This window comes from Crocodylus porosus, unplaced genomic scaffold (genome assembly GCF_001723895.1).
Source record: "Crocodylus porosus isolate Cpor-Errol unplaced genomic scaffold, CroPor_comp1, whole genome shotgun sequence".
Taxonomy (NCBI): domain Eukaryota; kingdom Metazoa; phylum Chordata; order Crocodylia; family Crocodylidae; genus Crocodylus; species Crocodylus porosus.
This window is the reverse complement of record NW_017728886.1, coordinates 15,854,569-15,875,461: the sequence shown is the minus strand read 5'-3', so window position 1 is coordinate 15,875,461 and position 20,893 is coordinate 15,854,569. Positions and strand designations below refer to the sequence as shown.

At 40.8% G+C, this 20,893-nt stretch overlaps 1 protein-coding gene across 1 annotated transcript in view; it reads left to right on the top strand.

The window, feature by feature from the left end:
- The window catches only part of PTPRN2 (protein tyrosine phosphatase, receptor type N2), an 870,593-nt gene extending 856,417 nt beyond the window's left edge, over positions 1 to 14,176 (top strand). Inside the window, exons 22-23 of the mRNA XM_019528486.1 lie at positions 3,662 to 3,735; positions 9,373 to 14,176. Of these exons, the coding sequence (XP_019384031.1) occupies positions 3,662 to 3,735; positions 9,373 to 9,444 (146 nt within the window). The 3' untranslated portion in view covers positions 9,445 to 14,176. The remainder of the gene's footprint in view (positions 1 to 3,661; positions 3,736 to 9,372) is intronic.
- Positions 14,177 to 20,893: the final 6,717 nt, after the last annotated feature.

The following is a 20,893-nucleotide window of genomic DNA, read 5'->3' as shown; positions in this document are numbered from 1 at the left end:
TTGTCTTACTCTTAGCTTACTCTGCTGATGTTTCTGATGTGGATTACTGTGCATTCACTGGAACTGCTTTCAGCATTTAGAAATGTTATGGTTAATTACTAAGGGCTGGATTTCCTCCTTTACTCACAGTGAGCAGTACTTCATCTGGTGTGCATGGGCCTGTGGAGCTCAGCAAGACTGCCAGGACTCTGCTCCTATTCAGTTGGAAGCAGGTTGGCAGAATCTGGCCCCTGGTGAATTACTGCAAATGCATATTCTGAAAAAAAAAATGCTTTACAAATTCATATTTCACATTACTGCTGCTACTAGAGCAGCTGCTCTATCTCACAATAAATTATATTCTTACATACGTTTAAAACAAGCAAAGAAATCTCTTATTAGAAGGGTATGTAGGGTGAAGGAGACACCAAATTTATTTCCTGTAAGATCTTGACTACGAGGTCTAATGTAGTCAGAGGTGAAAAGACCATTCTTTATACCTTTTGTGCACAGCTTAACTTCTGGAAGCCAGTAGAACTGTAACAACAGAGGAATAGCTGTTGGTAGAAACTATAAACCAAAAAAAACCCTTGCTTTCTTGGCACATTTCACTTTCTTCTTTCCAGTTTCTGTATACACCATATAAGGCCAGTACTTTTAACCCTTTCCTGTAAGATATACATTGCAAGAACAGATAGCAATCTGCTTTCTCCCTATATCATTGTAGGATAGGGTTTGGTGGCAGAACATTTATAATACTTCAGTATTTTTAGAACCATAAGTTCAAGTCTGTATAGGTCTGATCCAGCCTTTCAGCACCTTTGTGTGTGCAGGGCTTTCAGAAGTCTTTAAAAGCCTTTCAGCAAAGTGATGACATCAGTTACCATCTCTCAGGGTTTGCTCTAGCACTTCAATTCCCTTTCCCCCACTGTAATTCAGTGTCGTTTCCAAAAATCCTTCCATAGCAGGGGTATGTAAATTCCTTTGGACTGCTTCCTGATGAAGAAAGGATCTATGCTGTAGCCGTGTTGGTCTGAGAAAGACATACGCAAAGCTCTTGGGCCAAAGGCGATACAAGATATCGCCTCTGACTCCAGAGCTTTGTGCATCTCCTGATAAAAAGTGCTGAAAATTAGGCCACTGTCCTGTGTTTCTGGCTGGAAAGAGGATGCCTCAGTGTGATGGAGATGACCCTGAATATGTCATACAGGCCACTAATGTAATGAGGAAGGATATGGTCAAAGAGGATTAAGCTGTGACCTGTCATTGACTGTCAGTGCATCTTGGGTGCTTACCTTACATTTTTGCCTTTGAAAACCTCCCCCTTTCTCTCTTGCTGCCACTGGTAGGCTTTCCCACCCAGCTGACGTGCATGGCAGAACTGAGCTGCAGTTAGATAACAACCACCTAATAATTTTTAATAGAAAAAGTCCTTGTCACAGAAGAGTTTAAATATATCTCATTATTTCTGTATTAAACCTCAGTTGTTTTAGCCATAGTAAGAACCTAGCTGTGAAATGTGTGGCAGTGTGCTTGGTGGGGGGGAAGGATTGGTCATGATGGGAGCTACTGCATCACACTAATGTTATCTCTTTGCCATTGTCTTCTGTTGTGAATTTTCTTGCTCCAAGGTATTTTCCCTTCAAAACAGCTGCCTATCTTTACAATATTATATTCAGTTGATCAGTGTCTCTAGGCACAAGGCAGCACTCGTCACCATAGTATCAGAGCAGTATGCAAACATTGAAAAAAAATGCAAGTAATAAAACAATCTGTCTCTCGCCCTGCCCTCCGTCCCTCGCTTATTAGAACAGAAGCGTGGCCGGAAGCTGGGTGTGCGTCTGAGACCCACAACGTGAGTGAATATATCAGGGCGGGTGAGGGGAGATCTGTCTGATTCTATCTCATTATCTTCTGTCTTTAGTCAGTAAACTTATTTTGTGCTTAGTAATGATGCACACCCTGAAGCCTACCTAAAAAGCCTGACGATCCAAGCCCTTATGTCATCCCAGGATTTAGCAAAACCCTTGAACCTTAGGTTTGCTAGTCCAAAAGAATTATTCACATGCTCAAAATTAAGCATGTGCTGAATCACAGTAATCAGGGTAATCTTATCAAGTGCTGAATCTTGCTGAATCATAGTAATCTTATCAAGTGTTGTGCATGCTAGCACCTGCGTGGTGATAAATCAGTAAGTGCAAGTGCTCACCGTGTCGGTTCTGTGATCTGCACCATGAAAAGAAAGGCGCTAAATGCCTCATTTGCACTTTATGATTCTTCTGACTGTTGATTTATGAGATTTGAAAAAGTTGGAGTTCATTAAAAAAAGGGAAAATATTCAAAATCAACTTTTGCCTGATGCTGACATTTTCAAAGGAAGGTAACAAAGGCAGCCTGCCCTTTATATAGTGCCTTAGCCTCCCTCCCCACAGTTCCTTGCTGTACAATATTCCTAGGTGTTCTAGCCATGGTGACTACCAGCACTTCAACGGAAAAAAAAAAAAATATGGATATAGTTTTGAAAAGCACATAACTTTAGATTAACTTTGTTCCAAAGGAACGTAATAGTAAAACTTTGAAAACTATAAAACTAAGCAAGCATGCAGGGACAGGCAGAATGTCAATTTTAATTTATTTTAAACCACCACAATGTTGCAAAGGTGCTTCTGTTCGACAGGTAATGGCAGATTCTGAGAACTGATGTTTATACGGTTTGGGGCAGCAAAGATGGGTGGATATGCAAATTCCCAGTGCATCAGCTATGGTTGAGGTGTGATATTTTATTGTGCTTCAAGCAGTTGAGAAGTGTCTTCTGTTTCACTTCATTGACAAGAGCTTTCTGTTTTGCCTTTAAAATAAACCCTGTCATTTTCTCTTCAAATCGCTTCCTTATAAATCTTCCTGCGGTATGTGAAACCTAGGTGATTTTCCCCTTGTGCGCTCTCTGAGTTATCAGCCCATGGTTTGAACCAAAGTCGACTGCTGATACAGATTAACAAACATGCATTTTCAAGGAGGCCTTTACAAATCAATTTGCTGATAGCTTTGGTGATTTGTTTTTTAAGATTTTTCTTTTTTTTCAAAATAAAACCACATTAGGTCCTTTGTTGTCCGTTGCCTTTCCTTGGTGTTTTGTACGTGAATATTCTTGAAAAGGTGCTGTTGGATTCTGAGACGGTCTGTTTTAAGAGAGATGCCTGTGCTATTTATATCTGTGCCAACTTCACTGCAATTGGCTTTGAAGGCTTAAAATGGCTGCATCGCATTTGATTTGCAGTGAATGCTTCTTTAAACGCATGGAATTAATAATGGTAAAGGCTTAGGGCCCCGATTCTGCAGAAACTTAATTACAAGCAGTGCTAGCACTGAGGCAGCTTGCAAGTCTACCAAGATGAGTTTTCAATTCCTAACAGATATGCCCTGCACTGTTAATATAGGCCTTTCTTAGGGATTTGTTTTTCTCAGGTTTTTTGTTGAATTGATGCTAAATAAAGATGCTCTTTCCCCTTATTTTTCTATATGAACACAAAAATTGCAGCTGGCTGCAAATTCTGCTGAGAGGTGGATATAATAATTTTCAATTGGACTGTGAGCCCAAAGGGAACCTGATAGCAGGAGATTGACAGATGCAGCATGGATTATCTTCTGCTGTGAACTCAGCCCAATTTGTGGTTTGTTGCAGGTGCTAAAGAGATTGATATTGCTGCTACCCTGGAACACTTGAGGGACCAGAGACCAGGCATGGTCCAGACAAAGGTACTGTCAATAAATCTACTGGGATTTTAAATACATTAAAGGTCTTTGACTGTAGTTGTTTTTGTGACAGAAGCGAGAGGGTATGACCTAATTTAACATGGGTCGCTAGCTGATTACTCTGTTTGGCCTTCTACCAACTGCAGTTTGTTCATGCTGAAGATTTATCTAGGCTACTTCGGTGTTTACCGCTCTTTCTTGTAACATCTCCAATATCTATCTTGATTAACATATATGAAGGACAGTCAAGATGGCAATCTATAGTCCACAAAAGCCATATGCTTAAAAGAAATGTTCTCATTCTGATCCTCAGGGATGGGTTATTTTCCTATAGTATTTGCAGTTAATGATGCATGCATTATTAAAACCAAAAGCCTCCAAGTAATTAAAGAACTTAACTGTTGCATTCAGGCTTTTTGCTGGGAAAAAAAAAGGCTAATAGAAATTAGCTCAGAAGGAAACCCAGTCAAGTATCTTTCTTTAAAAAGAAATGACAGTGTACAAACCCATTTCTGAAACTGTATATATTGCACATATGGTAAGTGAAACCACACACCTTTCTTGTCTGTCTTCCTTTGAGGTGTGGTATGTTAAGCCTTATAGCTGCTGGCAGATGTGGAGGGAGAAAAAAACAGTGCTTCTCCAGAAAAGGAAAAGCATTAGTTTGACCCAGCTCCCCAGCATCTGTATAGATTATGTGCTTCAGCAGGGCCTTTTGGCACTTCTATCTGATAGTTGTTTCAATTGGCTATTAGATAAAAGCACCAAAAAGTCCCACTGAAGCACGCAATCTATACAACCGTTGAGCGAGCCAAGTCAAATGAATGCAGTGCCTCTTCTGGGCATACGCTGTGCTTGGCAGGGGGGTGCACCGAGCTGAAAGTAAAGCACTGGGCGGGGGTTGGGGGGTTGCATCTGTAAGCAGCATATTTGCCAATTTCTTGATGTGCAAAAAAGTTGTTATATAATTACTGAGGATAATATTTTTGATAATTTCTACAATGTATAATTTGTTGCCCATGTCAACACAGTCAAGAACTTCTAAAAACAAGTAATATTTGTTTACACGCATCTCAGAGTTCAAGTTTATCTTTGTGCTCTGGCTATTGTAACACCAGTGAAGGTTGGGAAGAGATTTTCGGTTATGCTCGCTTGCCAGTTGTTAGGAGCTGCAGTGTAACCTTCAAGAATCTCATTCATGACAGGGAGACCACCTAAACCGGTGTCTGCTGGTTATGTAGTCAGACATCGGGGAAAGGGTGGGTGGTTGTCTCAGATTCCTAGAGCAGGTGATGTGGTGATGGTCAGCCTGCCCTGGTTAAACAGGTAGTGATGTGACCATCTGAAACGTCTGGTAAATGAAAGTGACTTCAGAGTAGACACGGCTTCATAACTTTTCTTAGGAAACCAATGAGTCCTCCCAATCCCTCCCTTCATTTTTAATTCCCAGTTATGTTGGAAAAACTGGTGGGAGGGAGAGGGGGAAGGTTGGTAGCGTTTCATTAAGCTGAGGTAGAATAATAATAAGACTCAAAGCTGGCCAATCTTTATCTGCAAGCAAGGTGTAAGATTTCACAAATTCTCCTTTGATAATGATTTTGAAATGAAAAGAGAAATACAGCAATCAGTATAGCAAATATTTAGTGCTTGAGAAAATGTAAACTCTTATGCTTTCTGTCCAAACGCCTGCCTGCCTTGCAGGGCATATTTGTTTAACCCTGGCCGTTGCCCTGTTTTAAGGTCACCTAGATTATAGCTCACTGCACCCAGCAACATAAAACACAGTTCCTTAACTAAAGAGTAAGAAAATGGACTCTAGGTTTGATAACAAATTTAGCTATGTCATTGAAGGAGACGCAGTCCCCCTTCTAAACGTTTATTTGGAGAAGCTTCAGAAATAAAATAAATCTGATGCATTATTTGAAAATGGAAAAACTGACTCAGGATTTTGCTTCTTTCTTCCCATTCCCTCCATCATCACCACTATCTTTCCAAAAACATCCAAATCACTGATTCAAGCTATTGTATTGCAAATTACCAATATCTGCTTACATGCTAGCAGTGTTCAGTCCCTAGAGAATTTTTTTGGATGGATTTAAAGAAACCCATGTGCTTTCCCAACTGAATACAAATGAGGAATATTAGGTTCTTGGAGTAATTTAAAACAATGGATTAAAAGTCAGGTTAGAAATGCCAATTACAGGAAGTCCCTAGGCAAAATAAGCACTGAGTTCCTTCAGCAATGTCTTGTGTTTCCAGCAGGCAGCGCTCCGTATTTTCAATAATCATGGGAACAATTTGTTAGCGACATCTTGTCCGCTAGGAGCAATCATTTTTTATTCAAAAGCACCAAATATAACAAATGATAATGAAATTTTAACTACAGTCTGCATTTTTGATAGGCACAGTACAGGGGTTTTGGAGTGGGGATCGCAAAACAGAGTTCCTGCATGTGGGGTAATTTAAGAGGAAAAAAAATGAGTGAATGTACTATCTGAGGTCAGAACAGGTCTTACTTCCCTTCTCTTTGCCCCTACTATGTGTCTTCCTGAAAGCTGTGCTATTGAGTCAGAGATCTGTGGTCCCTCATACACGATCCATAATCAGGATTGATTTTCTTTTCAGGTTTTATTGGGAATTGGAGCTAAATACTGAGTCGTCTTTTTCTAAACACAAGGATTTACTTTGCTTCTGTAGTAAAGATAGACACAAGTAGCACAATTCCTGTCCAGCTTGAAATGGATGTTCAAGTTCTTCTCTACTCCAGTCCCTAATGGACTGAGCCATAACACATGTCTACCCAACTCAGTGGGTCCCCTTAAATGGCTAAGACTAAAGTTTGTATAATCTAGATTTAGTTGTAGGCAAAAGATGTGCGAGGTGGTAATCCGGTGTTTCTCTTTATAAAGATCAGTGATGACGTCAGGGGAAATGCTGTAATCTACCCCTCCATAATAACTTGTTTTGCACTTCAAGAGAAGACATAAATATAGCTTCATGCACCACATCTATACAGAGGTGTAACAGGGCAGCTCCATGCCGGGGGCAGTTCTAGCTGCTGTCTTGCTGATTGTGGCAGCATATTCAGCTGCTACTGTAATGGCAGCTATTCTCGTACAAACCGCTCTCACCCAAAATCAGTGCCTGGGGCGGCTGCCCCAGACCCCCTCTCCTCCACCCTGAGTTATACTGCTGCACTTGTACGAGGCAGGCAAAAGTAGGTGGCTTCAACTTCTCTTATTAAGCATAGTCGTAGGCTAGAGGGGTAGGATGCAGAGGGGAGAGGTGGTAAAAAACCACCCCATACCAAAGAAACCCAGCCCCTCGTGTGTGTGTGTCTTTCTGTGCCACCCTTTTCAATGGAATATGTTAGAGTCGACTGTGAATCTAGATTCTAAGGAATATGTTTTGTAAGATAATTTGTCTTGCAATTCAGATCTTCAGCTGTTATAACATGGAGTTGCTCCCTTGAACTCTCTTCCAGAGACCATATATGGCACAGTTAGGTTTTCACATTAGCTTGTTTCTGAGGTTCTCTTACAATAACATTTTTGCACGGAGTCAGTGGACCAATGCTCATGATAAAGTTTTGCCCTGTTCTTGTTGGTTGGAAGAGGAAGTTGTACCTGTTTTTGCTTTGTTTTTTAGTTTAGACAAGCGTTCACTTTTATCGTATTGCACACAAAGAACCAATGAGCTTTTTAGGACATATTTGTAAATGGTTGAATTGTGTTCTTAAATGTATTTGCACCTCTGGAACCAGAACTTCAGCTTGTAAGCCCTGAACTTATTTAACTGGTAAAATTATACAAAGAGCATTTTAGGTGGCTGTATAATTGAGACAGCAACCTCCCCTCTTCCAGCTTACTGCCTACATCTCGGAAGAGGTATCTGATCATCTCTGAAATTTGGCTAGATTACTGTCAGCCCCATGCTTGCTCAGATCAGCCTATTCTGCTGTTATGTTCTCTGTACTCTGGCAAACAAGGAGGAGCAGCTGTACGATTTGCGTTTGATCGCTAGTGCAAGAGCAACATGCTCCAGTCAAAAAGCTGTGAGCACAGTGCCCATATTGCCAGTCTCAGGACAGCCCCAACCTGCAGCTTCTGTTGGTAACCTAGCTGCTTTTACTTCCAGCTGAGGCTGACTGATTTGGTTCCAAGCCTACTTTTGTACTCATATTCTTGAGTTACTTTACTTCAGTAGCCTGATTTGGGTGACAGTAGTGGGACTGTCAGGAGGGTACTTGTTCTCCTTTCTGAGCTTCTCCTCAGTGGGTAGCCTTCTCTTATGTATGCAGTGTGGCACATATCTGGCATGTACAGGTCTCATTATATTCATTCTGAAATGGCACAACCATCTGAATGACCATTCATGCTTCCCTCTTGCCTTTCTGCCACTCTTGTGCATTTAGTCAGGCATTTCAGGTCATTGTGCCTGGTTCTCTTGAATGATCACTTTCAGTTCCAGGCTTTGCTTTAACCCCAATACACTTTGAAACATATTAGGTCAACATATGAATTGGAGAAAGTAAAATCAACAGTTTGACGGGAGCCTGAAATAGTAGTTGCATACCTGTGACTCCTTCTGGTCTTCCATTCTGCTTAAAGTGCCCCAGCAGCTATTTTTAACCCTGCAGGGTCTTATACACATGATGCTGTGGCAATGCTAGACTGTTCTAATTAGAATGCATCAGAGCACGTGTATAGGCACCCATTAGTACTTGGAAGGCAAATTTCCAGCAACAGCCAATACAGAAGCAGTTAGTTGGTTAATTTTTTACACTTAATAGCACTGAAAAGGTCCTTTCAAATACATGCATAGTTTGTAAATGACCAGGTAGTTATCTAATATTCTCTGATATTTGGTCATTTATGCCAGATATGGGTGCAGAAAAAGTAGTTTCAATAGTCATAGTTCTCTCTCCCTCTCTATAGATAGATCGATAGATAGATACAGATGCATAGCGCGCTCGCTCGCTCTCTCTATTTATATATAGACATGTTAGAAAGGATGTGTTACCTGTGTGTGTGTATTATATATGGGGGAGAGAGCTATATATAAAGAGAGATGTATATCAATCTCTCTCTCTCTCTCTCTCTCTATGTATATATGTATGTGTATGTATATGTATGTATGTATATGTATGTATATAGATATAAATATATGAGTGGTTGGTGAGACTTAATCTAGTTGATGTCACGATGTCAGTTGGAAATGCTGTTTTAAAGGAGCAACAGACACCTATTTTCCAGAGGCAGCCTGGCCTCATGTGTCAGTCACGCACAGATGACAAGTTTCATCTCTGCATTGGATAGAAATAGCTACTTGTCAACTGCTCCTGGACCTTTTGGCCAAGCAATTGTAAATGTGGCCTTGCCTGTGAATAGCCAGCTATAAAAACAAGTACTTCTTGTTTTCCTATCAATGGTTCTGAGTAGCAGTGTCCTGTCAGATGTAGCATATTGCATCAGTAATCCCTGAACATTTATTTTCTTTTCCACTGGAATGGATAGTTTGTCCTGCATATTCATATTTCTTTAATAACATCTGAAGGATGTGTAACAGCAGAATAGGGCAGCAGGCTTCTTGGAAATGTTCTGTTTTATTATTCAGAGGGTGTATTTATTCTCTCCACAGGAGCAGTTTGAGTTTGCATTGACAGCGGTTGCAGAGGAAGTGAATGCAATACTCAAGGCACTTCCACAATGAGCAATTCAGTCTCCTTGAGGTTCCCTGAAGATCCATCCCTCATTTCCTTATCTTCAGTCCATGTGAATGTTGTTGGAAACCATGACCTGACATTAACTGTGTATCTTCTATTGTAACCACATAGTAATAGGGTCCTTACAAATTTCTTTAGCCAGTAAAGTTTCAACAGTTAAAATGTGTATTCTGTATTTTGGTTTTCTTAAACTAAAAAAAAAAGATACATTGAAGCCTTGGATTAAGTGACAGCATTCTATCAAAATTGTTTCACATCCTCGGAGCTCTGAATTTCACACTTTGAAAGCACACGTTCATGATCTTACTAGCAAATATACAGTATTGTGGGTAATTAGTGCAGTCAATATAGTCTCAGAAAACAGTGTTCTGTTATTTTTTGTAACTTCTCAAAGACTGAATCAGAAGAGCAGGGGACCTGAAAAGGATTGTGATTATTCACACACAGTGTCAAACAAGAGCATGAAACAATGCTGAGGGTGTTAGTAAGCACAAGTCCAGCCTCCTGTATAAAGAGCTGGCACCTCTTCAGGCTGGGCTTTGGCAAGCAGATGTTTTCTTAACTGTTGTTTACTTTTCAGTTTTGCAATGACTGGAAGAAAATCTTAGCACTCAGTAAATAGGCCTGCACAGTTAGTGCATCCGAGGAGAACAAGTTGGTCACATTAATGGGAACCCAAGTTATAAAGAGCAAAGCAATTCTTATTGTGCACCATTGACCTAACCAAAAATGAGAGGAAAAGGCCTAAGCTCAAGAACTGAGTTATAGGCCCCTGTTAGCAGCCCGGTGAATGGTCCGAATTTTTAGGGAAACAGTTGATTTTACAGGATTACTGGGGAGGAAATTTAAGCTCTTTTCTTTGTATTTTTGCATTATTTTTTCCTTCTAAACCAGTGCTATGCCAGTCTGTGTAGGCCGGAAGAGAGATTTCTGTAAATGCCTCCAAGGCATTCATGGCTGAAGCAACAGTTTTCAATCTACTCTGTATGATTCACATTGAGTTTGTCTCTATCCAGACATTGGTTCCATTTTTTTGCAATATGTCTGTAAATGGTTTTGTATGTAATGTCTGCTTAAGCGCATCCATATTTTTGGTTGATTCATTCTTTTAACGGGAATGAAAACTGCTGATAGAAAACACTTTGCTTTATTTGAATGAACGAATTGTGGGTACAATTTTCAAATGGGCTCCTATTTCCAAGAGTATCTTTGAATGAGGTTTAGGTTTTTAACAGTCGAATTCCCTTTTGAAAATAGTACTGAGGTGCTTTTGAAAATTTTACCCCTACATCTGTAGTTTAAGTTTATACTTTTTCTAAAATTACCTGAAAATGTTGTATGCTTGTAGTTTGTGCCAGGTTAAAAGTTTGATTTCATAATTGCAAAACATATCAGTGGTTTTAATTTTAGGGTCTTTTATAGATTTCTATTCAAGGCGGAGTTAAAAATAACATTGCAGAGTTTTGCTAGAACAGGTAAAGTCACCTATTGGAATCAATTACCGTGTCTCACTTTTGTGTTGTAGGCATTGATATTTGGTGATTTCTTCTTAGCAATTAAAGAGCTATTTCAAAAAGCACCAGACGTGTTACTTCTTACATATATTTTTGTATGCTCTTCTTGGTACATGTTCTTGCTTAATTTGTATACCCCATTACCATGGCAGTGCAAAGCAGTTACTGCAGATGCCATCATCCTCTTAAGTACACATACTGTACATTAAGCCACATGTTTATTTTATAGCATAAACATTTTAGAGCTTTCCTAGCAATAACTAAAAAAACTAATGGGGTATGAATGAGAAAATTGCCTTTTTCATTTGATAATTTAGGTTTAACAGGATTCTTTTATTACTTTAGCTAACACAGAATTGCAGATCAGGGGAGATGAAATCTGTTTGAACAATATCTGCAAGTGTTTGAATTAGATTTACTGTGGAAACAGCATGTGGCAGCTTTCTAAAAACACATGTAGCTACAGCCAAACAAACCTTCCAGTGATTCAAACTTAGTGCATCATGTATGTCACCTTCCCATTGCCAAATAGAATGGCCTCATACTGCAGGGACTCTGTTGTTACTGGCTGCAGGTACCTTTGGAGTTCAGGTCCTTGTACTGCAATTTATTGATATCCTCAAAAGTACTTACTGTCCCATTGACCCCCAACAAATAAGGTCAACGGTTCTCAGTTCATCCAGCTTTTGTAAAGCACCATGTGAGCCCTTTCCAAAATGTTATGACTTTTGTTTAACATTCAAAAATACACATTTTTAAGCCAATTCCTTCATAAATATTTAATCATTATGTGTTTCAGGATAATAACATATGGTTGACATCTATTGATTCAGAAGTACCTAAATATTGAGCTAAAATACTGGCCCTCATGTTCAAGAGTTTGTTGAGCTCATACTTATAGAAAATCCCTATAAAACTGAGCACAGAATTGTACTATTTCTGTAGACTTGTAGATCAGAATATAGTCATTTGTTAATTGGATAGTATAGGATGGCTTAAACTACAGAAAGAGGCATTGTTTAGATTGAAAGTACCCAAGAGAGTTGAATTTTAAACCCTATTGGTTTAATCTTTAATAAATATTGTAGGATTTTTCCATGAAGTCAGGAAGTCACTATGACCTTGAAAGCAGGATTCACTTTCTAGCAGTCTAAAGACCATTGCATAACATTAAAAGGTCATCAGATTTGCTGTTTTTCCCCATTCAGAGCCATCCAAAGGAATTCAGTTTGTGTAGGAAGTGTTGACAACTAATTCTCATAAACATTTGGCAAAAAGAATTCTATTTCCTATAGTCATAATAGAGACTGGACGTACCAGCAAAAAGTGTGTTTCCTTCCCATTGAGTTAAATTGCAATGTCATGTCTTTCCACTCCAAAGGAGATTCCAAACTACCTGATACAATCTGGAATCTCAGAATTGGCAAAGCGTCACTTATTTTTCAGGCTGAGTACTTCCTTATGCCTTTGGTAACAGTTCACTTAATCCAAATAACTTTGCAATCATTTTCCTGCATGCATATACCTCAACTGCACCTCCTGCCCGGACTTGGTTGCTGCACATCTAATAGCCTAGGTCTTCGGTGTGTGTATTTTGAGTCCATTTAAGAAAGGTCTCACCTTGAGTTTGTTCCAACAAAACATCTGCCATAGGGGAAAATAGAATACTGTAAACTTCTGGTCTCAATATTTTGCAAAGCAACCAGATCATCACAAAAAACAATTGTCCGATATTGAAATTTGACCTCTAGGAGTTTACGAGTAAACAGTGAATATTTAATAATGACACTGGCCATTGCCTTAATAAAAAAAAAAAATCCAATTTACAGATGCTATTTGTTCATTTGAAACTTTAATTGCCAAGAATCTAATAGGAAAAATGAAGAAAAATTGAAATTAAGCCAAGGACTAAGAGAAGCACACTCATCACTGCTGAGATCTAGTGGCTGAGAGCATTGAGGCATGCTAAACACCCCTACATTTTCCAAGTATGCCACAGAAAGAGAGAGGCCATTAGGCTGGAAACATCTTCATAAAGGCTATAGGTGCTAGACAAGCTGCAGTGGAGTAGCAACGCTGAAGTAACAATGCTATGACTTGCCATCCTCCCTCCACACAGCAAATTCTGAGAGCAAAAGTTTCATTCCCACTAGTCGCCTAAACATAGTTGCCTAAATCCCACTGCTTAAAGTGAAACCCTTGCTCTACTGAAGTCAAGAGGAGTTTTGCCTTTGATTTCATAGGAATTAACATTTCCCATGAGCTTTATCTAACAGTTTTGAATTGGATTATGGCCAGACTGAATTTTAGCAAAGTATCCAGTTCACAAATCTAGTTCAGGAGCAAAACAAGGCACGCTTTACCTGCAGTTGTTATGAAAAGGCTAACAAAAAAAAATAAAAATCCACATCACAGTAGCCCTAACTCTAACTCTCTCAAATACACGCATACAAAATCCTAGCACATCCCCCAGGGAAATGACAGCAAAATTACCTATAATTTGTGAGTTTGTGGTTTATTAATCAAGTAGAACATTAATAAAACCCAATCCATTTATAATTAGTTGAATAGGCATTCATTTAAGAAAACTGTTTATTGGAATAGAAAACAAGGATTTGATTAGCTTTGTTACAGAACAATAGCTCTCTTAATTTTCATCCTGCATATTTGTTTAGGATACAGTCTTAGGAAGCAGTTGTGATAATTCACTTTTTAAAATTGTACAGTTTCTATGATTTTTTGCTTTTTAACTGGGAGTACTCTTTGTATATTTGATTATTATATTTTTCTGTTAAAGTAACATTGGGCATGTGAAAAGTTTTTCCCCACTATTGTGTAAAGAAAGAAATAATGTTGGTTTGTTGTAAAAAAATAAAAATAAAAAATATATATATAACAAAAAAATACAAAGCCTTGGCATACTGAATCTAGTCAGAGCATGATGCTTTTTCCACTACTCTTCATTTTCATTCAAATAAAAATAAAGATACACCAGCAAGCTCTCATTTGAAGATGTTCTGATGCATGCTGTTTGTACTATATTTGATGGCATAATGATGTTTTGTTTCTTTCTTGTTCATTTAGTTCTGTTAGATTCTTTATATGTATATAATTAAAACAAAAAAGATTATACAAAGTATTTTGTTCTACCTCTGTAAAAATCACATTTGTGAATAAAGTCACATTGTCTGTGGAGTATTATGAATATTGCAATATAGTCTGGTGCTTTTTTGGTACCTCTGGGTGAGCCATGGTTGCGCTGCATTCAGTACATCCCAACTACTCATATTTTACTACCTCAAAATTGCTGTGGCATTTACCTAACAGCCACACTGAATCTACCAAAATGAAGCAGCCACCTTCAACATGAGTATGTGTGGCCTTCATACACTAGTAACTAAATTTAATTACTAATTACATTAAATAACTAAATGTCTGAAGGAGAGATGCTGAAAGAATCAAGGAAGCAGAGCTGGCAAGAAGATGACATTGTGGCATGGAATTGTAATTTTCTGCTCCCCCTTCTCAAAGGCACTGAGTTTAAAAAAAAAGACTGGGTTTAGTAAAGACCATTGTTATATTTTTACACTAGGGTGACTGGGGGTGCACAAGTGTGTGTGTGTTGCGGGGGGGGGGGTAGCCTAGATCCTGTCTCAGGAAAGAGATCCTATTTGGCAGAATCCCAGGGTTATTTGGGGCAGAAGCATGGTGATGGCTGGGAGGAAAGGGGTTGGAGGGGGTCATCCGGTGTTGGAAGGTGTTTTCTTACCCCCTGCTTCGGGGCTGCCACTGCTGGTCTCACAACCCACAGCCTTAGTTTGCACAGTCCATGTATTGTACGAGTGGAGCAGAATCTACCCCAGTGGATTGTCATCAAGTGTAAATGAGAAGGACTCTGGCCTGCAGTGCATGGGGCAACCTGAAAACCAATAGGTCACCAATTCTTTGTATAGCCACTCCACTCTCCTAGGTAAGCTGGATATGTGATAAAGGAAACTATGACATACCTGGGCAGTATTGAATCTGTTCTGAGGATGCAGCGTGGGGAAGAACTTAGTCATGTAGGGGGAGATTGGGAGGGTGGGGGGCGCAGGCAGGATGCATGTATGTACGGCTAGGTAAAGGCATTCAAAACGCCTGAGGTGAACTCGATCCCAGTTACGTGTTTTTCTGTAAGTGGCGTAGTTTAGATGGAGAGTGAACAAAATGCAGACTCACCTTTGGTTGTAGGGGTGGAGGGAATCTTAGGCCAGGTTCTGCCATTTTTAAACCAATCTGTGCGCTGAATTTCTGTTCTGTTATGGGTATAGACTAGTTTTGCGTGCTGAACTTCTGTTATGGGTTTTTGATCAGTAGAAGTGTAATGTCTGTTTCTGTGCATACGTGCACGTGATTCAGGCTGTTGTGATGCAAAATAGAACGTGGCTAGAGACTTAAGGTGCAGACAGAAGTGTAGCTCCTGACTGTAACTCATAGCGCTTTGTAGGAAGAGCTTTTAGTTGCAGCAATCCCCTGGACACAACAGATGTTCACTGTTGGATCCTGGAGGCTGGGGGATTCAGCTGCAGTTTGGAGCCACTCCCGCCTAGCCCCACCCTTCTCCCCTCCCTGCCCCCACCCTCCAATCCATCTGCCCCATCCTCCAGCACCAGCTGGAAAACCCCAGACCAAACTCCCTCAGCTCCCTTCCCCACACACCTCCCCCTTTCTGAAGGCAGCACCGGGAGCAGGGCTAAGCTGCTTCAGCGGAGCCCTGCTCCTGGCTTGCACTAAAAGATGTCAGTGAAGGTGCTCTGTTTTGGACCATCTTCATCTGAACCCTCGTGCAATGAGAGTTCAGATTGTCATGGGATTGGGCCCTTTTAAAGTGCTCTGCAGCTGTGCACTTGTGTTTGGCCATGGATGTAGAGTACGAACAGGGGCCAGATTGGGTGAAAATTGTCACTTCTGTCTGTGCCTTTAGATTTGACATTTGCTCTGTTAGCAGAGCAACAGAAGTCTGCCTCGGCACATCCAATAGAAAATTCTCCATCTTAATTTGGACACAGGCTGCTCTGCTCAGGACAGAGTACTTCACCCCCTTTTCAGATGAAGAAGAGAGCCAGCATTAGGAAGGAATATGATCAGAGGCATGGAAAGACTTTTGGGAAGGATCAGAGAATTCAAAGATTAGGCCTGTTTAGTGTACAGAAAAAATAAATTGCGGGGAACAGTGGAGGTAAAAAAATGAACAGTACAGAAGAAGGTAAGCTAGGTTTTCCTACTTATGCTTCTCATAGAGGGACAGGACACACAGGCAATAAATAGCACTGAATTGTAGAAATGCTGCAAGAAAATGCTTTCTTGTACAGCACATGATCTGCAGAACCACTTGCCACAAAATGTAATTGATCCCAAAAGAATAGTGAGCGTCTGGGTAGATAATGGGAACAAGCACACCTCCACTAGATAAACGGCATCGAGACTAAACCCTTGCAGCAAACAGTAACTAACAGGTTCCTGAGACCAGGAAGTACCTTCCCAATAAGCATGATAAGCCATTATTAGAGAGAGAAACTAGATGACTAGGAGGCTGATCCTAGATGGCAATTTTCACAGTCCCATATTGTTTATTAGTATTTTACTTGTCCTATGAGGAAGAGTAATGAAAATATTTTGGTGCTTACCTTCACCAGCCAGAAGCAAGTACAATGCAGAACAGTGAAAACCTTCATAACCTGATTTTTTCCCAGAATGGGCTTGTTTTATGTTGTTTAGGCTTGGTTATGTGCTTGTCTGTGTTAACCTGCAGCTTTCTCAGTGCAGAAAGATGACTTTCATCTTGGCACCAAAGAAGATGCACCATTAGGGCTGTTTTTCTTGTGGTGTAATTTAGCAGCTCTACCTATGCTAGAGCTTTCAAGTCCCTCATGGAGGCAGCAAGTGGAGGGAGGACAAAAAAATTTAATATATTTTATTTGTCTGTAACTATAAAGATACATAGATAGATAGATATTTTATATGTATAATGTAGGTATAGATAAAATTATATATTTATTTTTGTCCTCCACTGGAGGCTTGAGAAAGCTCTAGCTCATGCATGCCGAACTTGCAAGCTATCTGTATACAGCCTAATGAGCTTAATTGTTACATTGGCTTTATATCTCTTGCCCTCACATAGGCAAACTCACTTGCCTAGATCCTCAGCTGCTGAAAAAAAATCAGTGTGTTTTGTTCTGTTTTTTTGAAAGCAATGGATTTTTTGACATAAGTTCATGTACAGGAAGAGGAGGGATGGGTGGGGGAGGGCTGTAGGCCCAAAACCTTTACTGAAGGGCTTGAAAAAGAGTCTGATTCAGCCCCATGTAGCAATGTATAAAGAGTAAATCTCAGCAGTACTGTATTACCTGCTTTGTACAGTGGTCCTTAGTATGCCACCAGTGTAATCTAGCTGGCATCTTGAACTGCTACATATGCTAAGGTTTACCATTGCTCGATTGTGCCATGTTACAGCATGTGATAATGCAGAAGCCTTATATTATTTAATTGTATGAACCGTGAAATAGTAAGCCTGCCATATTTGAATCAGGTGTTTGAGTGAATCTATGAAGGTTTTGTAGTACTGCCTTCACTCAGGGCTTCAGAGCTGGAGCCTTTTGTAGTTCAAGCGGGATAACAAGGCACTTGAGCAGTTGTACAATGCATTCATCAAGCCAAAAGCCTATTTCTATTTAGCACTGGGGATGGAACAGTACATTAGGGCTAAAAAGATATGATGGGTTTGTGCTGCAGGCTGAGCTAATGTGCCACTTGCTCCCCTAAGAACAGGCTTAGTTTCATGCCCAGACTTGGGCTGTTCATGCAGGGGTCAAATTCACCCCTAGTGTAATCCTCTTAACTTCAGAGGACTTGCATGATATTTTAATTTTGTCCCACTGTGTAAGCAACAGCTTGCTCGTGCCCATAGACAGGTCACATACCAAATCATGGAGTAGAGACCAAAGGGAAAGCGTTCAGGGCTCAGGAAAGCCAGGGATTTGGGTGATCTCCATTGTACCTTTTTTGTTTTTTGTATGAATTTGGATCGGTCTCTTTGGACTGGCTCCACAAAGGTGTTTGGGCCGTGCACACTCTAGTGTCTGTGGAAGTTAGATGCTCAAATACCATTTAGGAGCTGGGCTTTGAGCCTCACTTTTTAGGGTATGGCAACAAAGCCATACAGAGACATCTGCGCTGCCTCGACTGAGCTAGCTCTAAAAGCAGCAGCAGGGGTCAACAGCGAAGCAGGGCTAGTTAAGCCAGGTGGGCACTGTGGGGACATGGCTCTTGTGGTCCAAGATCTCTGGCCCCATTGGACTGACACCTGCCATCTTGTTTGGAGCTGGCACTGCAGTGTGCTGTGTAAACCTAACCCGATTTGCCCAGCTGTAAATTGGGCATGACAACACTCGGGTACCTCACAGCGGTATTGTTAGAATAAATACCTCAAAGAGAGGGAACATGTGGATGCTATAGTAATGGGGCAATGTAAGTAATTTAGATAGAGCTATTTGAAATATCAATCTATTGTTAGTCACGCCTCGTCTTTACATGCACAGTAGGCTCAATGGCTTTCTGTGGTGGGAAGTATTTTCATCCTGACTATAATTACCACTAAGATGCAGTTCTGCTTGATGCTGCATTGCCAGAAAGATGCTGAGAGAGGGGGCTGGGCTTGGACTTGCAGACGTCCTGTGGTACGCTTCAGCAAGAAACTACGTGGCAGCAGTCTCGCAAGTTGAATAACCGTCACTCGGATTCGAGGACAGAAATGTGCCTTCAATTGCAATCGCTGACTGTTCCTGAATGTCTCCTGAGCCCAAATGAGAGGCTGTGACTGCACTGGAGAAGCACACCTGGAAAACAGTACTTGTACTGGGTAGCACTGAGCCGCATTGTGTATAGCCCAGCCTGTGGCAGCGGTGTGTGGGAGAGGAGGCACTGTAGCTTTCCAGCACAAGACAAAAATAAGGGAAAAGTGGCCAAAAATGTTGTACTGAGTCTTTGATTTCTCACAGACCTACAGAACAGCAGTGTGCTAAAGCTCTTGGCTTCAAATATACCCTCTGTTTTTGCTCCACAGGAAATCAAGTGCAATTTTTCAACTGATTTCACTTTTTATTTCTCCAAGGTAGAATTTCTGTCTCAGTGCAAGGAATTCGGTCACAACGTGGCATGCGGCTCAGGCAAGGGCAAGCCAGATGAGTCTCCCACCAGTTGTCATTTGGCCAATGCAAGATAATAGCCAAAGTGGATCTATCAATTCTGGAGAAAACCAGCAACTCTGGAAATAAAACCACTGTTCTTGTGCCCAGCTGAAGAAAAATGAAACCTTTGCCAGAGCTGAATTCTGATCACTAATGGCTTTTGTTTAAATGAGCAGAAATATAAATACAGTACAACCACATTATAATGCACCCTACTTTATAACCATCTCTTGCTTTTAACAAATCTACTAGCAGAGACCACTGTTTTTCATTATGCTGCAGAAAATCAATTTACCTTATTATAGCAAACACCCTCTTTTAATAAATTTTCCTCCCGGTCCCATGGGGGTTCGTTATAATGAGGTTGGACTGTGGATCCTTGAAGGGAAATGCTGGCATTGTAATATTCCTTCTTGGCTACACAATTTGAATGGCTGGGGGGAGTGGGGGGGCCAGTCAAAGAGGACTGGTGAGGGGAGCTTGTTAGTTTGAACCTCAGGATGTACTACAACCAGTCTGTGCCTGGAGTCTGAGTCTCACCAGCATTGCTCTTTTTTTGGTAACTGGTAGTTTTATGACTTCTTTTTCATAATAATCACATTTCTGAGGAGCCTGTAGTCAGCTGACAGTGATTACTTCCTTGAAAGCTCGAGTAACAGGTTTGCCAGATGTATAGCGCAGCGCAGGGCAGGAGGTGGCAAGTGCTCTGGCCTGTCAAATGACCTTCCCAGAAGGTCCCCTGGGGGAAAGGCGTGCAGACGGACAGGTGCCTCAAGAAATTGCTCTGCCTCTATCAAAAAAAAAAAAATCATAGTTGTGCCCCTACAGGGGAAAAATGGTACTCTTGTGCTACAACTTACAGCTTACTCCGCCCACATTTGCTTTGCAGATGCCCGCAGCAAAATTAACCATCCCAAACTGGTGGCTTACCCATGTGAGTAGGCCTGCACCATGCTACGAAGGTTACCTAGTGAAACTTGCCTCATATTGTCACATGCTTGCCTTAATTGTGCCCATATTCCTAGCATAAGTCCTGGACCCACACACTTCTACTGATGCAATGTCTACGTGGCCACTGTTAATTATACCAGTACAAACAAGCCTCCAAAAACAATCCTGTAATGCACCTGCCCCCATAACTGTGATGGCACGGCTCATAATGTTGAACTCTGGTGAAAAAGTGTTCATGACCAGCCGTGAGCTCCTATAAAGCTCCTAGTCTGGTTTGAAATGCTGCTCTTCCTACTAACCACCTTTGCAAGCTTGCTTTGTACATCACATCATAGCACACAGAGGAGTTTGTAGGAAACCTTCAGCAAAAGAAAGTTCAAGTAAGCCTCATGGTGCAGCCCAGCCTAGAAAATCATCCTCATGCCATGGGATGAAGAAGCCTGTGAGCTACACAGTCAGTGCAAAGGGCATGGCAAAGCAGGGGCAAGCAGCAACTTGCAGGCCCTTGGCAGATGTTACACTTAAGATGCACTTAACCTATTAATCATGTCTTAAATAGTATCCCAGCCACACATTCAGCCAATTAATGGTGCAACAAATCGGTTGCAATGATATTCCAGCAAATACATATATTTTTATGGGAGGTAAGGATGTCTTGGGGTGATGTCTTTTATTGGACCAATTAGGTAGTTGAGATAAAGTTAAACTGTCTTTTGACTGCAAGACAGTCTTCTGAATTTTACCCC